Genomic DNA, 25,334 nt, shown 5'->3' on the forward strand with positions numbered 1-25,334 from the left:
TCAGCTAATGTATCTTGAATATATATTAAAGTTTACAGCATAAAAATTACCAATATAAAAGACTGGGGTTTTTAAAGAAATTAAATATAAAGAATAGTGCCCCATATTAACATTCCTAAATAGCATGGTATCAGGATCTTACCCTAAATAATATCATCAATAGATAACACAATATTTTGGAAAACTTGTCCAAAAATAGGAAGTCACATCACCAGACTCTTAATAGTATGAACAATTTCCAAAATCATTTGCATTTTAGTTGAATTCATCTTATGGTGTCCATGCCATGGAGCTGCTTTTCCTATGTGATCATTTTATTGCAAAGTTCTCTTGACTCTTAAGTAGGGTTCAAGGCAGATCAAACTCATCTGCTTCTTAATAATCAGTATTTAGTAAAATGGCACTATCTTTCAGTAAATACAACCTTGTACAATTCATACATAAAGGCTGATGGTGAATTTTACCCTCCTCCACCCCCAAAACTTGATTTCATTAGGATAAACTCCTACTGTCATTTGAGAGATAAATGTCTGACAGTGAGTTGTGAGCCAGTACTTCTTCATGAGTGTTAGGAACACAGGTCATATGCTGGTGACAAACAAATATTTCTCCTTACTGTGATGAGACCAACCTGAGAGACTGCCACTCCTCTCTGAGCTGTTGTGAGAGCTGGTGGTGCTGAAATCCTGTGACTGGTTGTGTGGCATTCTATTAGACAATCCCTCAGCCAATCGGTAGTCAGGGATGTAAAGTAAGGCTAAGGGTTAAAGGGCAGAGGTCATAGTGGCATCATGTGATTAGTTCACAGCACAAGCCCATGCAGAACATGCAGTTAGCAATTCAGAAGCAGATGTCGTAGGACAGTGGAGGAATGTTTTGTCTATCCTGCCTAATGGAGGTCAAGATGGATAACTGATCACTATTGAAAAAAGAGCTAAAAGGATGAAACCAATTGGTGTTGCTGTGGTGGTGGTGGTGGTGGCAGGGACTGTGCAAGGTACTGAATACATGCCAGTATATTTTTTTAGTTTAGGTAGTGAACCTGGTGATGAATTACTAAACCGAACAACAAATACTACTTTCTATCTCATGCAAAAATGATATGAAAATAACTCTTCTGGGAGTAAGAACTGGACTTACCATTGTTACCTTTGTTCTGATCGGGTAGAGAATAACCAAATCCCATCAGGTCTGTTTTTTGCTGAATTGAGCTTTTCCACTGTGGATCAGGGAGATCGACAGCCAATTCATGTATGCTATTGGAATGCAATATCTGTGTCGTGGCATATGGGGTAGCCTGTGTTATTTGGCTGGAACTATTGTAAGTGGTTTTGGTCGTGAAGTCAATGCTGCTATAAATGGCTCCATCTGAGAGCATCGTTGCCGTTTTATCCCCTTGGCCTGGAACTGGTGGCAGCACATCTGTGGTGAACACAGGAAAATGAAACAATTTAATGATGCACAGGAAGCCCCAAACTATCAGGACTGAAGATGAAAAATAAATGTGTCATGCCACACGTTTGCATTTCAGCTGAGATGCGCTTCATGAGCCAGTGAAGGGTAGATGATGTACAACCGTCGCCAAGCTATCAGCCTTGGTGACAGGCAGGCCTACCGCTCGTCCTTCACGTCTCACTGCTTAACACCCCCCACCCCCCATTTTCTTCAACCATGAATGAGAAATTTGGTGTATTTCACTACTGAAAAAACGCTTTTAGTTGTTCATTCTGGTTTAGAACCCATGAAATTGTTAGCTCTTTACAGAAACAATGGCAAAAGTGAACCTACAAATCATGGATGAAAAGCATCTTTTTCCACTTTATCCCAAGAGACATGGAAAATAACTGCAAAAATAGATGCAAAAGTTTCCAAAATTATACTCTCCAAACTATGAGGCACTTTTTTCTGAAGTTTCAACTTGCTGTTTATCTGAGTTGATTTCACAGCTCCAGAAATGGGGTGTAACTGATGGTAGCAATTTTTTTTTTCTTGGATAACAAAGGAAGATTTTCATGAATAAGTCATTTTCACAATACAGCAGGATTTAACTACAGAAAAAGCAATCTGGGTGATCATAGAGTTTAATTTATGCTATCAAATCTTAGAAGTAGAGAATTATAGTTTCAAGTTGTAATACAGCAAGAGTAAAATTAAACTTCGAGAAAAACACTGAATATCAATCAGTCCATTTATCACTTTGGTGTGCTAAATTATCTTTACATGATCTTTTTAAATTCAGAACTGCCATCTCTCTCCTGAGCACTTATTTTCCTTCTCAGAATGAAGACACTAGAATCTAAAAAAAACAAAAACAAAAACTACTAATACTATTTTTAATCACATAGAGTTAAAAGTGAATATATATTATGCTACTTAATAATCTATGTTCTGAAAGTCACATTTCACAGGACATGAGTTCATCAACCCTCTTGATTTCATTATGGAAAATTTTCAGCTAGTTATCGTACTGTAATAATAAACCAAATGATCTCAGTAACAAAACTAGCTTATCATCACAAGGAGAAAACTGAAGTAGTCAAAATAGCCTAAAGCTTTTAGATTCTATGTTATCTAACAGTACTTGAAATAAAGATTCTTGTAAATATATTAATTTTGCTTTTGCATTTTACAAAAGCTAAAAATGATCTTCTTTAGCAACAGTAACAAGACATTTAAAATGCATCTTATACACTATAATCACACACTGTAGGTTTTTTCTGAAGTGTTTGAAGTCTGAAATTCCAACCTGTTTTATAATTAAGTATATATGTACTTTTAAAATAACTATTTTAAATAGTTAAACATGTTCACATTTATCATATTTCATCAAGTTGAATAAGTAAGCACATTGTTTTCGGATTCAGAATTTTATAACTACTTTCTTGCCCTTCTTGTTTTTAGCTGTAAACTGATTAGAAAATTTGATGATAAAGAAATATGTTTCATTCTAAAGCATCAGGTCAGCATCATTTTTATTCTCTGAGATGCTTGATATTTAATAATATATCAAAATTGTGAAAGTAGGTCCTTTACTCTAGGGAAGTTTTTTGAGTTCTGCTTCTGCCTCCTCTACCATCTTTCACTGATGAACTGGACAGATACCCTTCTTCAACATTGACCCCAACTTCCCAATATCTTGAATATGAGATTCTCCAAAACTTTGGATTTAGATTGTGAGCTACTGCAGGTTTTTGAAATGGTTGTGTGTTCACATGTTTTAAAATGGAGAAAATATAGTATGAAAATCTAATCCTTCATACTCTATGCCAACTAAAGCTATGGTTCTAGAAATAGAATCTTTCTCTGCTGGATGAAATTAGTCTTCAAATCTAAGTGCTTCTATATTGATTTGAGGGCTGCATATTTCCTTCAAATGTTATTTGCTCACTCTTACATCTTCAAAAAATAAATTGAGTTATGTCCCAACATTAAAACACTAGAGGCTTATACATGACTACTTGCATGTGGGGAATTATCCTATAACATCAGATGATTTGGAACTCTGGGCCAGTGTTCCGCCCAGGAGCCTGGACTCGAATAGATGCTGCCATCTTTAGATAGGACTTTTCATTTTACATTCTACACAGTCCACATCTACCCCTTCTTGATACTTTAGGTTATCTGACTGGCATTTGTTAATGTTTGTGTCTGAAACTTAAGAATTATTGAAACCCTTCTCTCTAGTCAGAATTACTCATGATTTCATCCTTCAGTTTTTCAGCACCCTAGTTACACATGCATTTATTTCTTTTTTTGCCTGGAATAATTACTTCCATGAATGACTGTCTCCTTCATTGTATCTTAAGTTACTTGAGGACAGAGTACCTGGGATTTATGTCTGTATTTCCGTAATTCCTCATCTGGTGTTTTGCAAAGACTAAATACTTACTTCATAATTAAAGGGCATTTTAATAGTTTGTATTGTCAAAATGAATACATGTGATTATTAGTAACTTGATTATTCAAAATAGTATTTTCATTGCATTTAAATATGTATTAGTAAACATTCTTAAAGGAAAAAATGTCACTTTCCATGGTTATTCCTCTAAGTGTATTTGGTAATACAATGATACATGTGAATCCTACCTTAAGAATTGCAGAGCAAAGAAGACATACAGATGGCTAACAAACACATGAAAAGATGCTCAACATCACTCATTATTAGAGAAATGCAAATCAAAACCTCAATGAGGTATCATTTCACACCAGTCAGAATGGCTGCTATCCAAAAGTCTACAAGCAATAAATGCTGGAGAGGGTGTGGAGAAAAGGGAACCCTCTTACACTGTTGGTGGGAATGCAAACTAGTACAGCCACTATGGAGAACAGTGTGGAGATTCCTTAAAAAACTGGGAATAGAACTGCCATATGACCCAGCAATCCCACTGCTGGGCATATACACCGAGGAAACCAGAATTGAAAGAGACGCGTGTACCCCAATGTTCATCGCAGCACTGTTTACAATAGCCAGGACATGGAAGCAACCTAGATGTCCATCAGCAGACGAATGGATAAGGAAGCTGTGGTACATATACACAATGGAATATTACTCAGCCATTAAAAAAATACATTTGAATCGGTTCTACTGAGATAGATGAAACTGGAGCCCATTATACAGAGTGAAGTAAGCCAGAAAGAAAAACAACAATACAGTATACTAATGCATATATATGGAATTTGAAAGATGGTAACGATAACCCTATATGCGAGACAGAATAAGAGACACAGATGCATAGAACAATTTTATGGACTCTGAGGGAGAAGGTGAGGGTGGGACGTTCTGGGAGAATAGCATTGAAACATGTATATTATCGTATGTGAAACAGAACACCATTCCATGTTCGATGCATGAGACAAGGGCTTAGGGCCGGGGCAATGGGATGACCCAGAGGGATGGGATGGGGAGGGAGGTGGGTGGGGGGTCCAGGAAGGGGAACACATGTAAACCCATGGCTGATTCATGTCAATGTATGGCAAAAACTATTACAATATTGTAAAGTAATTAGCCCCCAACTAAAATAAATAAATTTATAAAATAAAAAAAAAAAAAAGAATTGCAGAGCAGTGTAAATAAAAGAACATAGGCTTTAAAATCTGTTAGATCTGGATTCTACACATAGATCTCAAATTATTCACCTTGATAAACCTTAGTTTCTTGACCTCTAAGTTAGAAATATGATTATCTATGTCTTACACTTATTACATTTATTCTGCAAAGGAAATGGAATTTGCAAAATGTCCTGTCTTTTTAGTAAATGCCTTAAATGCTTATCACACTGAAAAGAGATACAGTTATCTCTGCAAAAACTTTGTCACGGCCTTGAGAGCGACCTGTGAAATATTTTCGTGTCATGAAAATGAAGTGGAAATGGAAAAAAAAAAAACCATCTTGAAAGTCTTCATAAGTATCCTTTGGCTAAATTAGATTGAGACATTTTAGAATGTTAATGTAATCTGCTAGAAATTGAAAAAAACACTTTATCCATCTTTGTGCATTTATTTCTTGATATAAAGATAGAATGGTGTGTTATTCCAATACAAATACAAGAAAAAAAGGCAGCTATTCCTTGATTGATAAAAGCTTTATGAACAGAATTTCAAAATCAGTGGGTAGGGCAGGGAGGAATCTTTTGATTTCCTGATAAGACTATGTTTGGGCATAGAACTATCCAAGGTAAAGTGACACCTATAATTGCAGGGCTCTGAATTCTGACACCTAGGGGAAGTAGCCACATTCAGAGTCTGGGCAATTGAGAATCTAAATAGGGTGGACTGAATTCCAGAGGGTAAAAGTAAGATGCTGAGTATTCATACAACTTATGGGAGGGAGGGCCCCCTTTTTCAGTTGCTACTGACACAATGCAGAGGTGTGCAATAATTAGTAACTTTATTATTTAAAATACCATTTTAAATATATTTAAACATGCATTGGTCTTACATTCATAAAGAGAAAAGGCCAATATCCATGACTGTATTCTAAGTCAATATGTTTACACACTCATACATGTGAAATCCACCACTGAGGTTTACAGTAAACCCAGAATACTTGGCTTAGTCCTGGGTCTCCTACATTAGCTCTCCCTAGAAGTATAGAAATCCTTCAGTGGATTCACACAAACTTTCTTAGATTACAGGACTATTCTCCTAATTAATCACCCAAACTTTTCAACCTATCTCCGTCCTCCACCCAGTAGCTAGATGGATGACTTAAAACAGCACTCGCATTCTAGAATTCTCCTCTTAAAGTCCATTAATGGCTTCTGATCATCCTCTAACAAAGTTTAAAGGCTTTGTGTGGCTTAGAAAACCCTCTGTTACCTGTCCTTCCATATTTCTTAGCACTTTTTTGCCTTGCAGTTGATACTCAAGTCATTAGGCAATTCATTCATTTCTTAAATAGGTCAATGTTTCCTTTACTTTCTGAACCTTAAGACACAGAAATTTCTTCTCTACACACTTTCTACACACTTTTGACTCCCCACCATTCCGTCATGTATCAGCTTAAATAATACTCCATTCATAGCACCTTCCTCTTCCCAGGAGACAGCTCTTTCACGTGGGGTACTGGCAAGGTACCAGTCCATTTGCTGTCTGCACAATCCTATGCCAATGGAAAACTCATGTATCAACTGAACTAAAGACTGGGGCCTGAGACTTTTGCAGTCCCATCTTTCTCTAAACCCATTGCTCTCCTAATGATTGGGTGAAAATGTGGAGAGGGGAAGGTGGTGATTTTCATAGTAAGTTCAATTCTGTTTTCTTTATAAAGACCTATGGAGAGGACTCTAACACCGAATTTTGAAGACCTTAGCATATCAGCTACTTAGAATATTTTTGTCTTTTATTTGGGGTACAAATGATCAATTGTAGAATTACAGAAAAGCTGTCAACATGTTGTTATATTTATTTAAGTGTCTACCTCTTATATGATATTTTTACTGTCTGCCACAGCACCAGGTACACAGGACACACTCAATAAATATATACTGAATGATAATCAGAGAAGTAAAATGACTAGTTCTAAATCATAAGCCCTGTTTGGCTGTATAATTCCTGATTTAGTAATCATGTATTGCTCTCAGTCACTCAGTTATGTCCGACTCTTTGCAACCCCATGGACTGTAGCCCACCAGGCTTCTCTGTCCATGAAGTTTTCCAGGCAAGAATAATGGAGTGGGTTGCCATTTTCTTCTCCAGGGGATCTTCCCAATCCAAGGACTGAACCCAAGTCTCTTGCATCTCCTGCATTGGCAGGCAGATTCTTTACCACTGTGCTACCTGGGAAACCCTTAATCATGTACTAATAGTATGAAGAACAAAATGCATTATGTATAGTTATCTTCTTGGTTAGTAATAAGATCCTCCATCCTAAAGGAGATCGGTCCTGGGTGTTCATTGGAAGGACTGATGTTGAAGCTGAAACTCCAATACTTTGGCCACCTCATGCGAAGTGTTGACTCATTGGAAAAGACCCTAATGCTGGGAAGGATTGGGGGCTGGAGGAGAAGGGGATGACAGAGGATGAGATGGTTGGATGGCATCACCGACTCGATGGACATGGGTTTGGGTAAACTCTGGAAGTTGGTGATGGACAGGGAGGCCTGGCATGCTGCGCCAAGAGTCGGACACGACTGAGCAACTGAACTGAACTGAACTGAAGCTCAGTTTTACTCAAGGTAATAGATACCACAGTTTTATAATAAAACATTTAGCAAATGTACAGTACTATGAATACATGTACTTCACTAAATTCACTTATGAAAGAAAATACTTTTTGGCATGCCTTTTTCAAAACACCCAGGAAAGCCAAGAAAACAAATCACAAACGACAGAATTTTGAAAAACACAACTTACCTCCACGCCCAAAGTTCGCAATCTCATTTGGGCCACTATTGCTATTGTTTACTGGCAAGCTTGTGGCTGGCCATGAGTCAGCAAGCCATGGATAACTGGGATCACCAGCATTTAGAAGACCTGGGCGGCTAAAACAGGAAAAAATGGAAATCAGTCCATGGAACTCCATGAGTGATTTGCATATCTGTCTTATGAACTACAGTGGATTAAAGAATTTAAGATTTTAATTCACTTTCAAATTAAAATCTGGAGGCTCTCAAGAATTAAGGAACTTTGGCAATTCACTAAGGCTCTGTGTGGATCATCCCTGTCAATGGAAGCAGAAGAGTCCTGCCTGGGATTCTGCTGACATCCAAATGAATTCAGTCGTCTTCCCTGAAACTGGTAGGACACTGGTAACATAGCAGCATCCTGAAACAAGATCTAATGATAAATTGGCACCTCAAGGGAACAGTTGGTCTGAATGATTGCTTAGTATCAGCTATTTCCAGGACTTTGGGCTATTGCTCCTTCAATTCCTGCAGCTCCCATATTTATCTGTCCCCTATAGGCTGTAACCCCTGTTATGAGCCTTCATGGTTGATTTAGAGGCATGGAACTTAAGGGAAATAAATGAAGAGTATTTATACTGTTCCATCAATAGCACATTTTCAGGTTCTCTAAATTTAAAGTGTTAGGAGAATATGAAAGCATTTTAGGGTGATAAAAGATCCACTGTGGTCTGATCCAGTATGTGCATATTGTCTATGAAGAAAACTTCTTTTGCATCATATTCAATAAAGAATTCCTATCTTTAATGTAAAAGTGGGATTCTGATCCCTTTCCAGATTATTAACATATTTAAAAAGATAGAGCAACATCTATAATCATCGTACTTTTTTTTTTCCTGATAGACCCTTGGTGATACAATCCTTAAGAGAAACATGTGTTTCTATGGAAACTGCAATAAGAAGATCCAACTGCTTTCTGGCTACACCCACCAGCTCTCAATAGACCTAAACTCTTTTTGCTCAAATATTGATTAAATGGGAAATTGGAAGTTATTACCAGAGCCTAATTACAATCTCCATATCGGCAAAGGGAAAATAGATGAGAATATATGGGTTTGCTATCAGTTTTTATCAATTTCAATTGAGTATCCAAAGTTGTGGAATCCAGTCCTATCAATCTACAGCCTATTCATCATCCATGAATCATTTACTTTGTGATCGATTATGTGTAATTTTTCACTCACAGCAATTTGGTGAGAACCAATAAGGAGCCTTAAACAACAGCAACTTCATTTGCTAATGTCTAATTAATGCAATAAACATCCTGCTAACAAATGAACACATTCCTTGTGATATTTACTACTAATTTCTTCAGGGGCATCTGGGAGATATGAAACATCTGGACTTGATTCCTCTAAAGTGCACAACAGATAGATCATTAAACCCTGTTGTAAGCTGTTTAATTCCTTCTAGAATTTTCAGACTTATAAGTGATCGTTTATTACAATAATTGTCTTTTACTATGTAGTTTCCTCAGTCCTGATTAAAAATAAAAATAAAAGATCTCCTTGGTATACCTTCCATTGCTCATTAGTCCTCCATCTCCTCTTTGAAATGTAACTGTAAAAAAAAAAAGGAAACACACAAGTAGTCAATATTAATTACAATTAACAACAACTACATATTGGCCCTTTGTTTAGAGCTGAAGCCCCTGGGAATTAGAGCAAAATATAATTAACATAATTGCACAGATAGTAAGAAGCAGTGGTTTGGCCTAAAGCAAAGTCATCACTTGTTCCAACTTAATAAGACATCTAAAAATTCTTCAGGCCAAACACATGGTTAAGTCAAAGGGGCAATTTTTATTTGTATGTCAGTTGGTACATATATGGTATTGGAAGATTGATATGTATTAAAGAAGAATTATCACATCGTGACTTTTAATGCTAATATACAGGTGTCCTAATTAGAGGGCATGATGCAAACTGCACATAATAGAAACTGAAACAGGATAGTTCAAACAGGTAATATTCTTCTAATAAACAGGTACAGATTGAAAACCTATTCCTCTCCATCACAGGTCCTTTTAGGGACACTGAGAAGCACTATGAGTTGAAATACTACAATTACTGTATAATAGACATGAACTGTAGTGAATAGAGAATACATAATGTATTGAACGCTTTGCTTCATTTTCCAATCCTTACAAAAATGAGACTTTCAATTTATTGAATATATTCCCACTGTATGTAATGATTATACAACTTAAGTCCTTTTTAAAACTATGGAGCATATTAGCAACACCAACAAGCATCGAGTAAAGCCACAGCTGGAGAACCCACTCCCTCTGGTCACTAGATTTCATTCTACAAAGCTAACAACATGAAAGTGGGTCTCAAGGATTGGCAAAGAAGATAAATATCAGTTTGGGTCCATCATCTCTCACCCACAAACTTTGCAGCTAAGTTTGTTAAGAATTAAAATGCTTCAGATCTGGGATAGGTAATATGATGCACACTGCAGAGAGGGTCTGAGACAGCAATTATTTTCAAAATGATTAGTTTTGCAATGAGATGTGAATATTCATGATTGGTGGAACAAAGTCTATACATGACTTCATATTATTTTGGGTCAAACTTTGCAACTAAATTACTTAACTAGAAAATCATTGGGAAAAATTTGGTGTTTAGAAGTTTATGGATTACACAATTGCAATTCTGACCAAAATTAATATGCATCAGCTAAACCAGTCCCTGGGGATGAAGGAAAAAATAACGTTTCACAGCTGTGAATTCAACATCCTATCTTTGGAAGACACCGATTTTATTTACTATGATTCCTTGGTGAGCAAAAGTGAAAATAAAATTTTATAAATTGATTCATATTTTTAACGAACTTGCTACTTAAAGTTTACACTTAGTAAATACTTTCTCATTTGGATAATCTCTCCATAATTCACCTGTTTCTTAAGTTTGAGCTAATAAGTATGATCACTTTTTAGATTTTATAAATTTCTAAATGTAGTTCCCCAGTCCCCTCCCCAAGGTTGTCTAAGAATATATCTCTTCAGTTCAGTTCAGTTGCTCAGCCATGTCTGACTCTTTGCGACCCCATGGACTGTAGCACGCCAGGCTTCCCTGTCCATCACGAACTCCCAGAGCTTACTCAAACTCATGTCTATAGAGTCAGTGATGCCATCCAACCATCGCATCCTCTGTCGTCCCCTTCCCCCCCCACCTGCAACCTTTCCCAGCATTAGAGTCTTTTCTAACAAGTCCGTGATTCCCATCAGGTGGCCAAAGTATTGGAGTTTCAGCTTCAGCATCAGTCCTTCCAATGAATATTCAGGACTGATTTCCTTTAGGATTGATTGGTTCGATCTCCTTGCAGTTCAAGGGACTCTCAAGAGTCTTCTCCATCACCACATTTCAAAAGCATCGATTCTTCGGTGCTCAGCTTTCTTTATAGTCCAACTCTCACATCCATACATGACTACTAGAAAAATCATAGCATTGACTAGATGGACTTTGTTGGCAAAGTAATGTCTCTGCTTTTTAATATGCTATCTAGGTTGGTCACAGCTTTTCTTCCAAGGAGCAAGCGTTTTTTAATTTCATGGCTGCAGTCACCATCTGCAGTGATTTTGGAGCCCAAGAAAATAAAGTCTGCCATGGTTTCCACTGTTTCCCCATCTATTTCCCATGAAGTGATGGGACCAGATGCCATGATCTTAGTTTTCTGAATGTTGAACTTTAAGGCAACTTTTTCACTCTCCTCTTTCACTTTCTTTTTTTTTTCTCTTTCACTTTCATCAAGAGGCTCTTTAGTTTTTCTTCACTTTCTGCCATAAAGCTGGTGTCATCTGCCTAACTGAGATTATTGGTATTTCTCCCAGCAATACTGATTACAGCTTGTGCTTCATCCAGCCCAGCATTTCTCATGATGTACTCTGCATATAAGTTAAATAAGCAGGGTGACAATATACAGCCTTGACGTACTCCTTTGCCGATTTGGAACCAGTCTGTTATTCCATGTCCAGTTCTAACTGTTGCTTCTTTTCCTGCATACAGATTTCTCAAGAGGCAGGTCAGGTGGTCTGGTATTCCCATCTCATCTCTTGCAGAATTTTCCAGAGTTTGTTGTGATCCACACAGTCAAAGTCTTGGCATAGTCAACAAAGCAGATGTTTTTCTGCAACTCTCTTGCTTTTTCAATGATCCAATGGATGTTGGCAATTTGATCTCTGGTTGCTCTGCCTTTTCTAAATCCAGCTTGAACATCTTGGAAGTTCACGGTTCACGTACTGTTGAACTCTGGCTTGGAGAATTTTGAGCAATACTTTGCTAGTGTGTGAGATGAATGCAATTGTGCGGTACTTTGTGCGGTTGTTTGGCCTTGCCTTTCTTTGGGATTGGAAGAAAAACTGACCTTTTAGAGCCCTGGGGCCACTGCCATATTTCCCTTATGGCATCATAATTAGGCAATATCATCATCATCCAAGGGTTTATAAGGAATTTATGAGGCAGTGCTTTCAGAAACATCTCAGTGGCACCTAAAGTACACAGCTTTATGAAGTTTTTAGGTATCTTCTCAAGTGCATTAGAAAACAATCCTGACAGAACCTTTGCACCTGCTCAGGACTGGCTATGAAGAAAATGAATACTGATCACTAGTCTGCTTTGTGATGGACTCCCTTATGTGTTTGGAATCAACAAGCAGCTGTGTGTCCATACCATGTTGCGTCCCTGTAATAATTCTTTTTAACAACAACAAAAATGACAAATTGATCTGAAACAATTATTGAAAAAAAAAATCACTGGTGGCATTAAATAAAGGTCTGATTAGGTTGGAAAAACACAAAATGTGAAGACAGTGCAGCTAATTAACTTTCCATCTGAAGTGACTTTCTAGTATGTGGTTTTTTAATGGACTATCAAGTGATTGTTTTACTCTGATAAAAGAGGGCTAAGATAATGTTGTCAATATCAGCAGACATGGATGGCCTATACCTCCAGATGTGTTGTTTAGGAGATATGAGGGTAGAAGCTGAGCATTTCTAATTTGGATGCTCTTTTTTCCTTACCCAAAGTTTCTGTTACTGTCAGAGTAAAAAATATTAGAAAAAAAAGAAGACAACTGAAGCTGAGGACAACTGAACAGAAATTAAGTTGTATTTAACTTTATGTACTTACCAATGTTAAATGTTTCATAAACTGTAAATATTAAAGTACTAAGATGCAACACTCAAAATCTTATACAAAGATATCATTCAGATGCTTGTCAGCACATGGAAAGATGATCAGCATCATTAATCATTAGGGAGATCGAAATCAAAACTATAATAAGATGTTACCTCATACCTGTTAGGTTGGCTTCTATGCAGGAAACATAAAATAAGCATTACTGAGAATATGAAGAAATTGAAACCATTGTGTACTGTTGGTGGAAGGTAATAACCATTTTACCTTTAGTTGAAAATATCATGTTTGTTCCTCAAAAAACGAAAAATAGAATTACAATAAGACCCAGCAATTCCACTTCTTGATATATACCCAAAAGAATTGAAATAAAGATATCAAAGAGATATTTGTACATCCATGGTCATTGTAGCATTATTCATTGCAGCTAAAATGTGGAAGCAAACCAAGCATCCATTGATGGATGAATGGGTAAGTGTATATACAGATGAAATGGAATATTATTCAGCTTTGAAAAGGAAGGAAATTCTGACATATGCTAAAACTTGGATATACCTTGGGGACAATATGTTAAATGAAATAGGCCAGTCACAAAAAGACAAATACTGTAAAACTCCATTTATATGAGGTACAGAGAGTAGTCAAAATCACAGAGACAGAAAATAAAATGGCAGTTGTGAGGGCTGGAAGGAGAGGGAAATGGAGAGTTGTTGTTTACTGGGCAAAGGTTTTTGGTTTTAAAAGTTGAAAAAATTTATGGAGATGGATGGTGGTGATGGTGCCCAACATCATGAATGTATTTAATGCCTCTGAACGGTACATTTAAAATGGTCAAGATAGCAAATTTCATGTAATGTGTATTGTACCACAATAAAAAGTTGTGGAAAAAAACATTCAAACATTCATCGAGGTTTATTTACAGACATGTTAGAGTATGGACTCTATAGTATGGTCCATATTTACCAACTGAGAGTTAAATGTTGTGAATGAAAGAATTTTAAATTCCAGAACGTTCAAGATGTATCCATTTTCTACTTTTAAGTAAATCATTAAATAATTTCAAATCTGCAAAGAGATTGTCAAAAATAGTTCTTAAAGACATTTATGTTTGTGCCTCTTCATACCAACTACATAGAGGCAAAAATACACAGTCATTATATAAATACATAATTGACTTAAAATGGTCCATGGACACAACTTGATATATAGGAAAAACTTCAATTTTTGTGTGTTTCTATCAGGAGAAAACAACAACAACAAACCCAATACCCTTACATAATAAAGTTGAATACTTGTCTTTTTGAAGCAAGGGAGAAAGAGTATACCTTTTCAGATTTCCTTTTCTTCCCATGCTCCAAAACTTTTAGATTTGTTCCATTTTGAAAAGCAGACCAAAAGTAACTGAGTTCTATTAGACCGTGAGATTAAAAACAGATGAGAAAGGATAAACAATTAGATCTCCTAAAATGGAAGTCATATTTGGTGTTTTGATCAACATTTTGTGTGTGTGTAGAGACAGAGAAACATAAAAATAAATGCCACAGCAAATTTGAAAGCTGTTTTGAAGTAGCTCTCATTTCAGAGGTGCTGAACTACCTTAAAGCTGAAAGCAAGAAGGTAGAGAGGGTAGGCGGTTGAACAGTCTTTCTCTAGCCACAGTTTTGATAATCATAGTGTAGTAACTTTGTGTTTGTCAAAATTAACTTTGAAATAAGTGAATGTTTTTTACCAGGACTTTCTGATATTATCTAAAATTAAGAACTTTGAAGGGAGCAATACAGAGTGCACAGGAGTTTTTATTGCTAAAAGTGTCTGACTAGTGCTAAGGCTTCTGAAAAGCTCTAAAGACACTATACTCTTTAACTGTTTTAGAAATGTATTAAGTATTCTGAATTTATTGCAGCATTTATGAAAGATAGAAGGTAAAGAGATTTTGCAAGTTCAGATCATATACAAAGTACCTCTACTATTATCTGTCAGGATTAATCCTAATCTCATGCCTGCTAGCACTGAGGGGGAAGGGAAATATAACTACAGAGAAAATTGACATTTTGAGGTAAGGAAGCTTTCAGAGTGCCTATCTCTAGTAGGCCACATTTTCCTACTCCAAATGGAAACTTTAATGTTGCCAGCCAAGCCTCATTCCCTTGCCTGATAAGCTGTTTCTCAACTATGAATGTAGATTAATCCTCTTTTAATAAGCCTTAACTCAAGCCCAGATAATCAGAGTATAAAAATTCCATCAAATCTTTTAGCTATCATAGGATGGTTTTGTCAAATAATTTCACCAATGGTTTAAAACCTATGCATGAAGTGTTTGGTATTTCATAATTTGCTCACTCATTAAATTATTTACATTTACTGAGTTTAATCAAATCTGTTATCCTCAGAGGTAATATTCATAAAATAGAACTCACCCCTTTAAAAGTGTGAAAGTTAGTTTACTTCCATTACAAAGTTGATAACTTAAAAATTATTGATAGAAATATGACTAGCATTAGTTTGAAAAGCATCATGCAGGCTTCATGAAGATCATAATATGACATACAGACTCTTTGTGAAAGCTGCATAGCTTTATTCAAACTATATTGTTCACTTTTCTATTCACAAACACCATTAACACGTATAATCAAACATTTACTCTAGATTCAAAATCATCTAATATTTTCTGCCCAAATATCCTCATGATTCTATTTCATCCTATAACAACTCAGGTAGTGAATATTTCTGGCAGTCAGGAAGCTCACATGCAATGGCAAGCACTGTTAGTACTCAATGAAGATCAAGATAAATAACATTGCATGTTACTCTAGAAAAAATAAAATGATTTCATGTAGAATATGAGATAGGGGAATGCGTTTCTCATTCTAGCTGCCCATCTCTGAACCACGAGCAAACCTTTCATGCGTGTTTGTGTCTGAAAAATTTAAACAAAGAATAAATAGGGAAAACCTGAAATAGGAAACTAGTAACTTTGCCCTGGGGAAATTGCCATGTTCTGTTGCGTAAAGAAGCAACTTTACATTCAGGCCAAATTCTCCTCTCAGGTCATTTCGCTGTATAAGTTTACATTTGATTCCTGACAGTTTCTTTTATAATCTAAGGTGCTGATCCACTAGTGTTCTATGATCAATGTGTTAACTCGTCTGAATCATAAGAAAAATATCAACACTGAATAGCATGTCATTTTTTTTTACCTTTCTTCTAAGCATTCAAATATAATTTCCACATGGAGATGGAGACTCAAAAATTAACCACAATAAATATCAGTGGGTGAGCTTTTGCCTATAGAGTGAGTGGAAGGCATCCTGTGGAGATTTGGGTTTCCCACTCTGCAAAGGATTTCTTCTCCCTGCTAGTTAAAATCTTCCCTATGATGGTTAAAATCTACCTGTAATATTAAGAAGACTTGGAATGAAGTAGAAAAGGCAAGTACTGAAATCAAATTCAACCTACTTTTCAATTCTACTTGGGAATTCCTGGGTAACTCAGTTGGTAAAGAATCTATCTGCAGTGCAGGAGACCTGGGTTCAGTTGCTGGTTTGGAGAAGGAAACAGCAACCCACTCCAGGATTCTTGCCTCGAAAATCCAGAAGGCTGGAGGGCTACAGCCCGTGGGGTCGCAAGAGTTGGACACAACTTAGCGACTAAATCACCACTCCAATTCTACTTAGGATCAGCATTATTAAAATGCATGTTTCTGAATTTATATGAATCGCAGCAGATGTTGAAGTATAATCTAAGATCACATTTGGGGTCTAAAGCAAATGAAGTCATCTTTTTTTATAAATTAATTTAAATACTGATCCCAATATAGACTTCTGTTTCTCTGAAAAAAATTATCACTGGTGTCATAAATCAGTAAGAAATATTTGAAACTATATAGATATTACTGTATAGTAAAAAGTAGAAATGTTAGACTTCTCATTTTCTGAGTAAAATTATATTGCTTTAAGGTTACCAGTTTTGCATTTCATACTTGTAAAATTATAAGTTTCCCACAGAAATTTCTGTGAAAACCAAAATATAAACAGAACCATTACACATAGACTACTTTCTTGATAACTTTTATAAAATACTTCAGAGAAAATTAGCCCTATATGAAATCTCTGTGCTCTTAAAACAGATCATTAGCTCATGTATCAAATATCATAAATTTAAACATATGATAAACAAATACTACACTAAGCATGCCTATTTACAATCTTCATATTCTTTAAGCTGTAGAAAGACAAGAATATAAAAATTCCAGAAAGTGGAGGCTAGGATATTTATGGGGGGAAATGTGTAGAGAATATCACCAAGTCAGATATGCAATGCTGAGTACCTGTAGTGTGGATTTTCATTTGCTTCTCACCTAAAAGAGAACAGCAGTTGCTGGAAGGCAAATTTCCAGCTGAAGGTGAATCCATTCTGAGAGTCAGCCATCTATCAATTAAGGATAAAGGTTCAGAAATCCTGCTCTGTGGCTTGGCCTGATTCCAAAATATTTGAAGGGCATAGCACCTTCTGAGTCAGCAGTTCTACTACAAGCAGATGGATATCAATCACAATGAGAAATGACAACAGGAAATGTGCTATTCTTGTCCAGCTCAAAGACCAACAGATATTTTCCAATCAAATGTAAAGAGCTTTTGTTTTTAAAGAGAAGAAGAAAGAAAAGAAGAAAGGCTCTCTGACATGATTTTACAAAAAACATAACTACTAATTATGAGAGTAATGCTATTTGGAAGAAGTGAATGAAAATCCTACAGAGGGTAAAAATGCAACACTCCAAATGTGGCACTGAAGTGACTAACACTGTCAGTCTTTTATTATTTTCACTAAAGTCAAGCAAAGAGATAAACATAAAAATAGTCTATGATTTATATGAGCATGTCACAGAGACGAAACAGAACACGGTGACTGACTAAACAGACAGGTAAACGGACAATATCTTCAGGGAATGAAAGCAGGGACTGGACTGCAAAACAAGAAGTTACATTAAAGTATCATTAATGTTCATGACTCTTGACACTCAGCAGTCATTGCCCAGCATCCCTTTCCAGGAAGAATCCTTCATTGGCAAGGTGATAAAGCACTCAGATGACAAAGCATAAGGAAGCAGGCATCAGCAACCAATGAGAAATGAGAATGGCACAGCAATAGCAAGTCACAAAGTATGGAAACCCTTCTGGAACGAATACACTACTACCTTCTCTAGTCCTGGGAATATATTCTAACCGGTAACCAACAAACGTCATTTCTACAAGCTATAGTCACGAGCCGCAATGTGATCATCAACTGATCATATTTAAATACTACTTAATAACAAGAAAAACAACCAACTGGATGCTGTTTCTTTCATTTTGAACTATTCTCAGAAGCTTGGATGCCTACAAGTTATAGCAGCTGGTAAGCTTAATAAGTAATGAAGCCTCTGTCAAAATCACTTATGAAGACATTTATGCTTCCTATTAAAGTAAAAATTAGAAATAGAAGATGAATAAAATATCTCAAAGAGTTTGAAAATATTTGTAGGGCAATGATAAATTAAAATTGTTCCCTTGAAAATTCTAGAAAATGTAAAGTATTTGTGAGGCAATTTTTTTTTTTTATCATTGTTAGAGAAAGTACTTAAAATGTAATTCAAACTTTAACTGAACATAGCTTCATTATCGAGGTCATTTTTCACTCACTGACTTGATAATTTTCTCTCTCTTTCTGCCTTGGATGTATTTTGAAGGCCATAACTTTGGACATCCTTAAAATTCCTGTTCTGGATTCAAAGAAAACATTTTTGCAAACAAGTGGAACATCTAGGATCTTATTTTTCTTCTCTTCTTTTGCTTCTGTTTTTTCTTCTTTCTAAAATGCTCATGGTTACTTTAAAATAGACATTCTATTTAAGTGACTAATAAAACAAATTATGCCTCATCAGTTTCATCAATCCTGGTGAAATTTTTTGTGTTGTTTTGTTTGTATTTTCCATCTGGGATACATTTCCCTTTATAATCTGTATTGTTAAATACAAAAACCTACATTTCAAATCTTTTCTCTTTTTTACCTGAGCATTTTAGGAATGCTCTTGCTTAAATACACTTTTCAAACATGGTGTCATAGCTTGAAAAGTCTATGCGTGTGTGTGTTTTGAAATATTGAGAAAAATGGCTAATCACTTTACTGGTGTGCACTCTTCTTGTGCTTCCTTGGAGATACAGGCAAAAAGATGGACTTATGGTCATAATGTGATATGATGAAGAGCAGTGTATTAAAGCATGTTGTTTATAATGGTTTAAATCAAGCAAAAAACACCCATTCATTCAATCATTTCATATTCCATTTCATTCCTTCCCTTGCATTTTATCATATTTCTAAAGCTAAGACATTTTCTTAGCTGGAAATAGCCTCTTACCAGCATAATTACTGAGTCCCTTTCTCTTCTTTCTTCGCCAGTACAACCAGATGCTAAAACCCATCAGAATTACCCAGCAGGCACCACCAATACCAGCTATAAAAGCTGGTTGCTTCACAACATCAGTGATTTGCTCCGTTATGCTGTTATTGTTTTCGGTAATGACAACTTCATTTCGTCCCCCTATGGAAGAAACAATAGTGTTAGTGCTAGTAAATATTAAGACCCAAGACCCCACAAAAATACATACGTGCTACACCAAAGGCACAGAAGATTGTAACCTTCTTTTAAGCAGGTAATATTTGTTGTGTCCTGACCCTGTCACAATCTACTGGTAAGCAGATTTTATAAGTTTCAAAAGAACAATCAAATCATAAGTTTGAAATGTGATTAAGAACATTGCTCCTTTGTGTTTTGTTTTACTATGGACTTCCCTTGTAGCTCAGTTGGTAAAGAATCTGCCTGCAGTGCAGGAAACCCGGGTTTGATCCCTGGGTTGGGAAGATCCCCTGGAGAAGGAAATGGCAACTCACTTCAATATCCTTGCCTGGAAAATCTATCGACAGAGGAGTCTGGTGGGCTGCAGTCCATGGGGTCGCAAAGAGTTGGGCACGACTGAGCGACTAACACTTCCTTACATACTTACTTACTTACTTAACTTACTATGGACAGATTCAGAACCACTTATTGATTTATTGCCTCATATATAAGTACTAAAACAAGTGTGTGAGCTGAAATAATAATACCTTTTCTTCAGTTAGGTAAAGCATTTTGTAAGACAATTCTCATTTAAAAAAAGAAAGCAACTACAACATTTAAACTGGGTATTTGCAAATTACCTTTCCCCTACAGCATTGCCTAAATACAGATGATCAAAATATTTCTCTTAATATTTTACCAAATAATTTACCTTGATCAAACATACTTTAATTTTCTGGAAGGTACTGAAACTGCTATATTAAATAATGATAATAACGTAAACATCTTTTCATAGAGATTAGTATCTATAGTTAAAATCTCACGAAAGATAAAACTCCTAAATGCCCTTAAAGTATCTGAAGCTAATTTGAAAATCCACTTGAAAGTTGGCTACAAAACAACTTGAAAATCCACGTGAAAGTTAGATACAAAGCAACTTGAAATTTAATTCTAAGGTCTATGTAACAAATCATACATTTAAATCTAGACTAAGATTATTCTAGAAGTTGTCACATTTCTGATGGTTTAGCCCTCTCAGACATAATAAAGACAATCTCAATCCACATTTTTAAACAGGTTAAAGACTCGTGGAATTCTAACATCACTAATGAGCAAAGATTTAGGTGCTTATTTAATAGATGAATGAATTCAGAAACTGGAAACTAAGTGAATTCTCATATTAATATCATATCTCATCAGTGAGTAAACAAATAATTAAAAATAAATTGTAAGCAAAATATAAATGGCAAATTTCAGCATATCATATCAAAGGAACGTCTAATTCTCTTGTTTTAGTTATCCTGGCACTGTAACATACTGGAAACAGCAAGGTCTTTGAAGTTCCACATTTGAGTATCATCTCTGTCACTTCCTAGCTAGGAAAGCAGTGGGTTTATGGAGGGCACTTAATCTTCCGGAATCCCTGTTTCTGTTAGCTGGTGACAGTAGTGTCTATTTCATATATTTGGGAGGATTAATTCAGATGATGAATGTAAGGAGTGGACGTCCCTGGTGGCTCAGCAGTAAAGAATCTGTCTGCAATGTGGGAGACTCAGGAGACGAGGAAGATCCCCTGGAGGAGGGCATGGCAACTCATTCCAGTAAGTTGCCTGGAGAATCCCATGGACAGAGGAGCCAGGCAGGCTACAGTCCATGAGGTTACAAAGTGTTGGACATGACTGAACGACTGAGACTTTACTTTTACTTTACTCCTACCTGAGTGGGGCTTAAGTAACTTTTAGCTTTACATGGGCCATGATTTGAATTACAAATTATAGTGTTCCTATTAACCTCTTTACATGTGCATGTGTATGTGCTCAGTCATGCTTGCATTGCTGGCAGATTCTTTACCATTTGAGTAACCAAGGAAGCCCCAGGTAGGAATATAAGTTGTAAATTATCCAGATGTGAGAGTCCTTCAAACCACAGGTGACTTGTTTACCAAGGTTTCACCTTTCTTCCAGAGAAGAAAATTAGCCTCTATCTCCCAGCCTCCCTTGTAGCTGAGTGCAACAAAGTGATTGAATATTGGACAATTGTACACAGGCAGATGCATGGTATCTCTGGACCAATCCATGTACCACTGTGACAGCACTTCATACTCTCTTTCCTAAGGTGTTGGATAGAACAAGGGATCAGTTGTGGGATCCTGACCCTATGAGAGATGGTACACCATTGACTGGAAGGATTCACATTTCATGAGAAACTTTATGGAGTAGAAACCCCACCCTCCATTCTGCAAACCCATATTAGACTGACTATGAATAAGAAAGAAACTTTTACTTTGTTAAGCCAATCAGAATGCCCATTTGTTTGTTATTTGCTGTTCAGTTGCTAGGTCGTGTCTGACTCTTTGTGACTCTGTGGACTGCAGCATGTGAGGCTCCTCTGTCCTTCACTCTCTCCCAAAGTTTGCTTAAGTTCATGTTCACTGAGTCAGTGATGCTATCTAACCATCCCATCTTCTGCTGCTCACTTCTCCTTTTGCATTCCATCTTTCCCAGCATAAGGGTCTTTTCCAAAGAGTCAGCTCTTCCCATCAGGTGTCCACTGTATTGGAAGCTCACCTTCAGCAACAGTCTTCCAATGAATATTCAGGGATGTTTTCCTTTAAGATTGACTGGTTTGATCTCCTTGCTGTCCAAGGGACTCTCAAGCATTTTTTCCTGCACCACAATTCAAAAGTATCAATTCTTTGGCACTCAGCTTCCTTCATGGTCCAGCTCACACATCCGTACATGACTACTGGAAAACCATAGCTTTGACTATATGAAATTTTACTGGCAAAGTGATATCTCTGTTTTTTAATTTGCTGTCTAGGTTTGTCTTAGCTTTCCTTCCAAGGAGCAAGCCCCCTTGAATTTCATGGCTGCAGTAACCATCTGCAGGGATTTTGGAGTCCTGCAAAATAAAACTTGTCACTGCTTTCACTTTTCTCCCTTCTATTTCCCATGAAGTGATGGGTCTGGATCAATCGATCTTCATTTTTTGAATGTTCAGTTTCAAGCCAGCTTTTTTACTCTCTCCTACCACCCTCATCAAGAGTCTCTTTACTTCCTTTTCAATTTCTGCCATTAGTATGGTATTATCTGGATATCTGAGGTTGTTGACATTTTTCCTGACAATCTCAATTCCAGTTTGTGATTCATCCAGCTTGGCATTTCGCATGATGTATTCTGCATATAATTTAAATAAGCAGTGTGACAATATACAGCCTTGTCATACTCCTTTCCCAATTTTGAACCAATCAGTTGTTCCATGTCCTGTTCTAACTGTTGCTTCTTGACCTGAATACAGGTTTCTCAGGAAACAAGTAAGGTGGTCTGGTATTCTCATATCTTAGAGAATTTTCCACAGTCTGTTGTGATCCACACATCAAAGGCTTTAGTGTAGTCAATGAAGCAGAAGTAGATGTTTCTTTGTAATTCCCTTGCTTTTTTCTATGATCCAACAGATGTTGGCAATTTGATCTCTGGTTCTTCTGTCTTTTCTAAACCCAGCTTGTACATCTGGAGTTCTCAGTTCACATACTGTTGAAGCCTAGCTTGAAGCATTTAAAGCATAAACTTACTAACATAAGAAATGAACACAACTGTACAGTAGTTTGAACATTCTTTGGCATTGTCCTTCTTTGGGATTGGAATGAAAACGGACCTTTCCTATTCCAAGCCAGTGCTGAGGTTTCCAAATCTGCTGACATATTTAGTGCAACACGTTAACAGTATAATCTTTTAGCATTTTAAGTAGTCAACTGGAATTCCATCACCTCCACTAGCTTGTTCATAGTAATGCTTCCTAAGACCCAGTTGACTTCACACTCTAGGATGTCTGGCTCTAGGTGAGTGACCACATCATCATTGTTATCTCAGAGTATTAAGATTTTTTTGGTATAGTTTTTCTGTGTATTCTTGCCAACTTTTCTTAATCTCTTCTGCTTCTGTTAGGTCTTTACTGTTTCTGTCCTTCATCATGCCCATTTTTGCACATAATGTTCCATTGATATGCCCAATTTTTATATCAATCCAGTATTTCATTTCTGAAGTTTCTTTTGTGTTAATTTCCAGATGTAAAAATCATCTTTACCTGTGTAGTAAACCTGGTTCATTTTCCTAATCTATCTGCTTTTAATCATTATACATATAAACGTAGTCTAAAATGTATTTAAAATGAGCTCCTAGTCATATATGTTGACTGTGCTAAACACTAGCTACTAATAAAAAGAAAACACCTTATAGCATAATCAGAAAAGAAAATTTGTCCTTCATTTATGTAAAAGAGTCATAAAACATCATATTGAATATAGTGGAATATTTATGTTACCCAAGGTGTATTAGTGTTTCTTGTACAGCTAGTATTTTTGAAACAATGTTGTCAGTTGAACTAATTAGAGCACAGAGATGGGAGGTGTGTGACCTGTGACAGTGCGTTCCTCTTTCAGACAAAAAAATATAATGAAATATAATGTCTTCCTCCCATTGGAGAGTAATGAAGAACAAAACTAATTTGTTGGACTAAAAATTAATTAGACACATCAGATTCGATTGTACCTATTACTGTGAAAGTTTGCAGCTGTTCCACATATTATTACCAACTATGTAAGGTAAGCGTGAAATGGCCAAATGATTACAGAAACAAGTTATATTATTAAGCAAGATTACTGAGACTTTTAAGTCAATATAAGTTTATTATATGACATGGCTGTTTGATGCTTATATATGTAAATATATTTGGTTGCTTTTGTGTGTGTGCAATTGCAAACAGAATTATGGATATTTTGATGTAAAAGTCACTTTAACAGCGGAAATGGCAGACAAAAGAACAATATTACTGTTAAGCCTGGTTGAGGCTGCTTATTATATTTATATAATATTTTAATTAAAGGTCCTTTTAATGTAGCTTTCTGGAATAAAAGCTAAGCTGACAAAGACTAGATGAAACAGTACATTGTCTGGAATAAGACAAATCTAAAATTATCGGCCATAAATTACACTAAATGCCAATACATGATTTAATTAAAGCAAAGGGGAAATGAGGAAGAGCTTGAGTCACTTCAAGTGCTGTTTCCAGTACTGAGTAGACAATAGGGAAAGCATAAATTGAAAGAGAAGAGGAGATTAGCCATCACTAAATCAGTTTTCAACTAAGGAATAACAGTTGTGTAGATAAGGTTATCAGACAAGATGTTAAGGTAGATATGTGGGAGTAATTAAAGAAACAATTAAACAGTACAACAGTAGATATTAAAAAGAAATAAATCTTTCGAGGACAAATAGCCCTTTTCAAATTGAATTGTGTGTGTGCGTTGTTTGTGTTTTTAATTTATTTCAAGTGGTGCAATTCTATTTTCTATAATTAGATCTTGGATAAGGTATATTCTACCCATATAAAGAGGAGATAGAAATAGTATTTATTATTTTATTTTTTATTTCATATAAAAATCTGAAAAGTTGTACAATATATAAACAAATTACAAGGTACCCATTATCCACTTGATCACTCAATCTTTTTAAAATAATACAAGAGTATTTATTTATTAGCAAAGATAATAGAAAAAAAAGAAACCATGAAAGGGAAATATAGATGTTTGATAATCCTATTGGCCTTTGACTTAGAAAAACTACATTCAGTCAAACTTTTTATATGTATATGCTAGAGGGGCAGTGAAAAAAATACTTTGCTTACTTATCAAGAAGCTGTTAT

General features: G+C 36.0%; 1 protein-coding gene across 2 annotated transcripts in view; it reads right to left on the minus strand.

Annotated features, from left to right (window-relative positions):
- ROBO2 (roundabout guidance receptor 2) overlaps positions 1–25,334 on the minus strand; it is a 642,112-nt gene that overhangs the window by 45,607 nt on the left and 571,171 nt on the right. Inside the window, exons 18-22 of one of the 2 annotated variants that reach the window (XM_081552570.1) lie at positions 19,437–19,619; positions 9,422–9,464; positions 7,855–7,982; positions 1,141–1,422; positions 632–757 (exon numbers count right to left, since the gene is read on the minus strand). In XM_081552570.1, the coding sequence (XP_081408696.1) occupies positions 632–757; positions 1,141–1,422; positions 7,855–7,982; positions 9,422–9,464; positions 19,437–19,619 (762 nt within the window). The remainder of the gene's footprint in view (positions 1–631; positions 758–1,140; positions 1,423–7,854; positions 7,983–9,421; positions 9,465–19,436; positions 19,620–25,334) is intronic. The other variant, XM_081552579.1, reaches the window with a different exon arrangement.

Source organism: Giraffa tippelskirchi, chromosome 2 (assembly GCF_054371585.1).
Source record: "Giraffa tippelskirchi isolate mGirTip1 chromosome 2, T2T-mGirTip1v1.2.pri, whole genome shotgun sequence".
Classification (NCBI taxonomy): domain Eukaryota; kingdom Metazoa; phylum Chordata; class Mammalia; order Artiodactyla; family Giraffidae; genus Giraffa; species Giraffa tippelskirchi.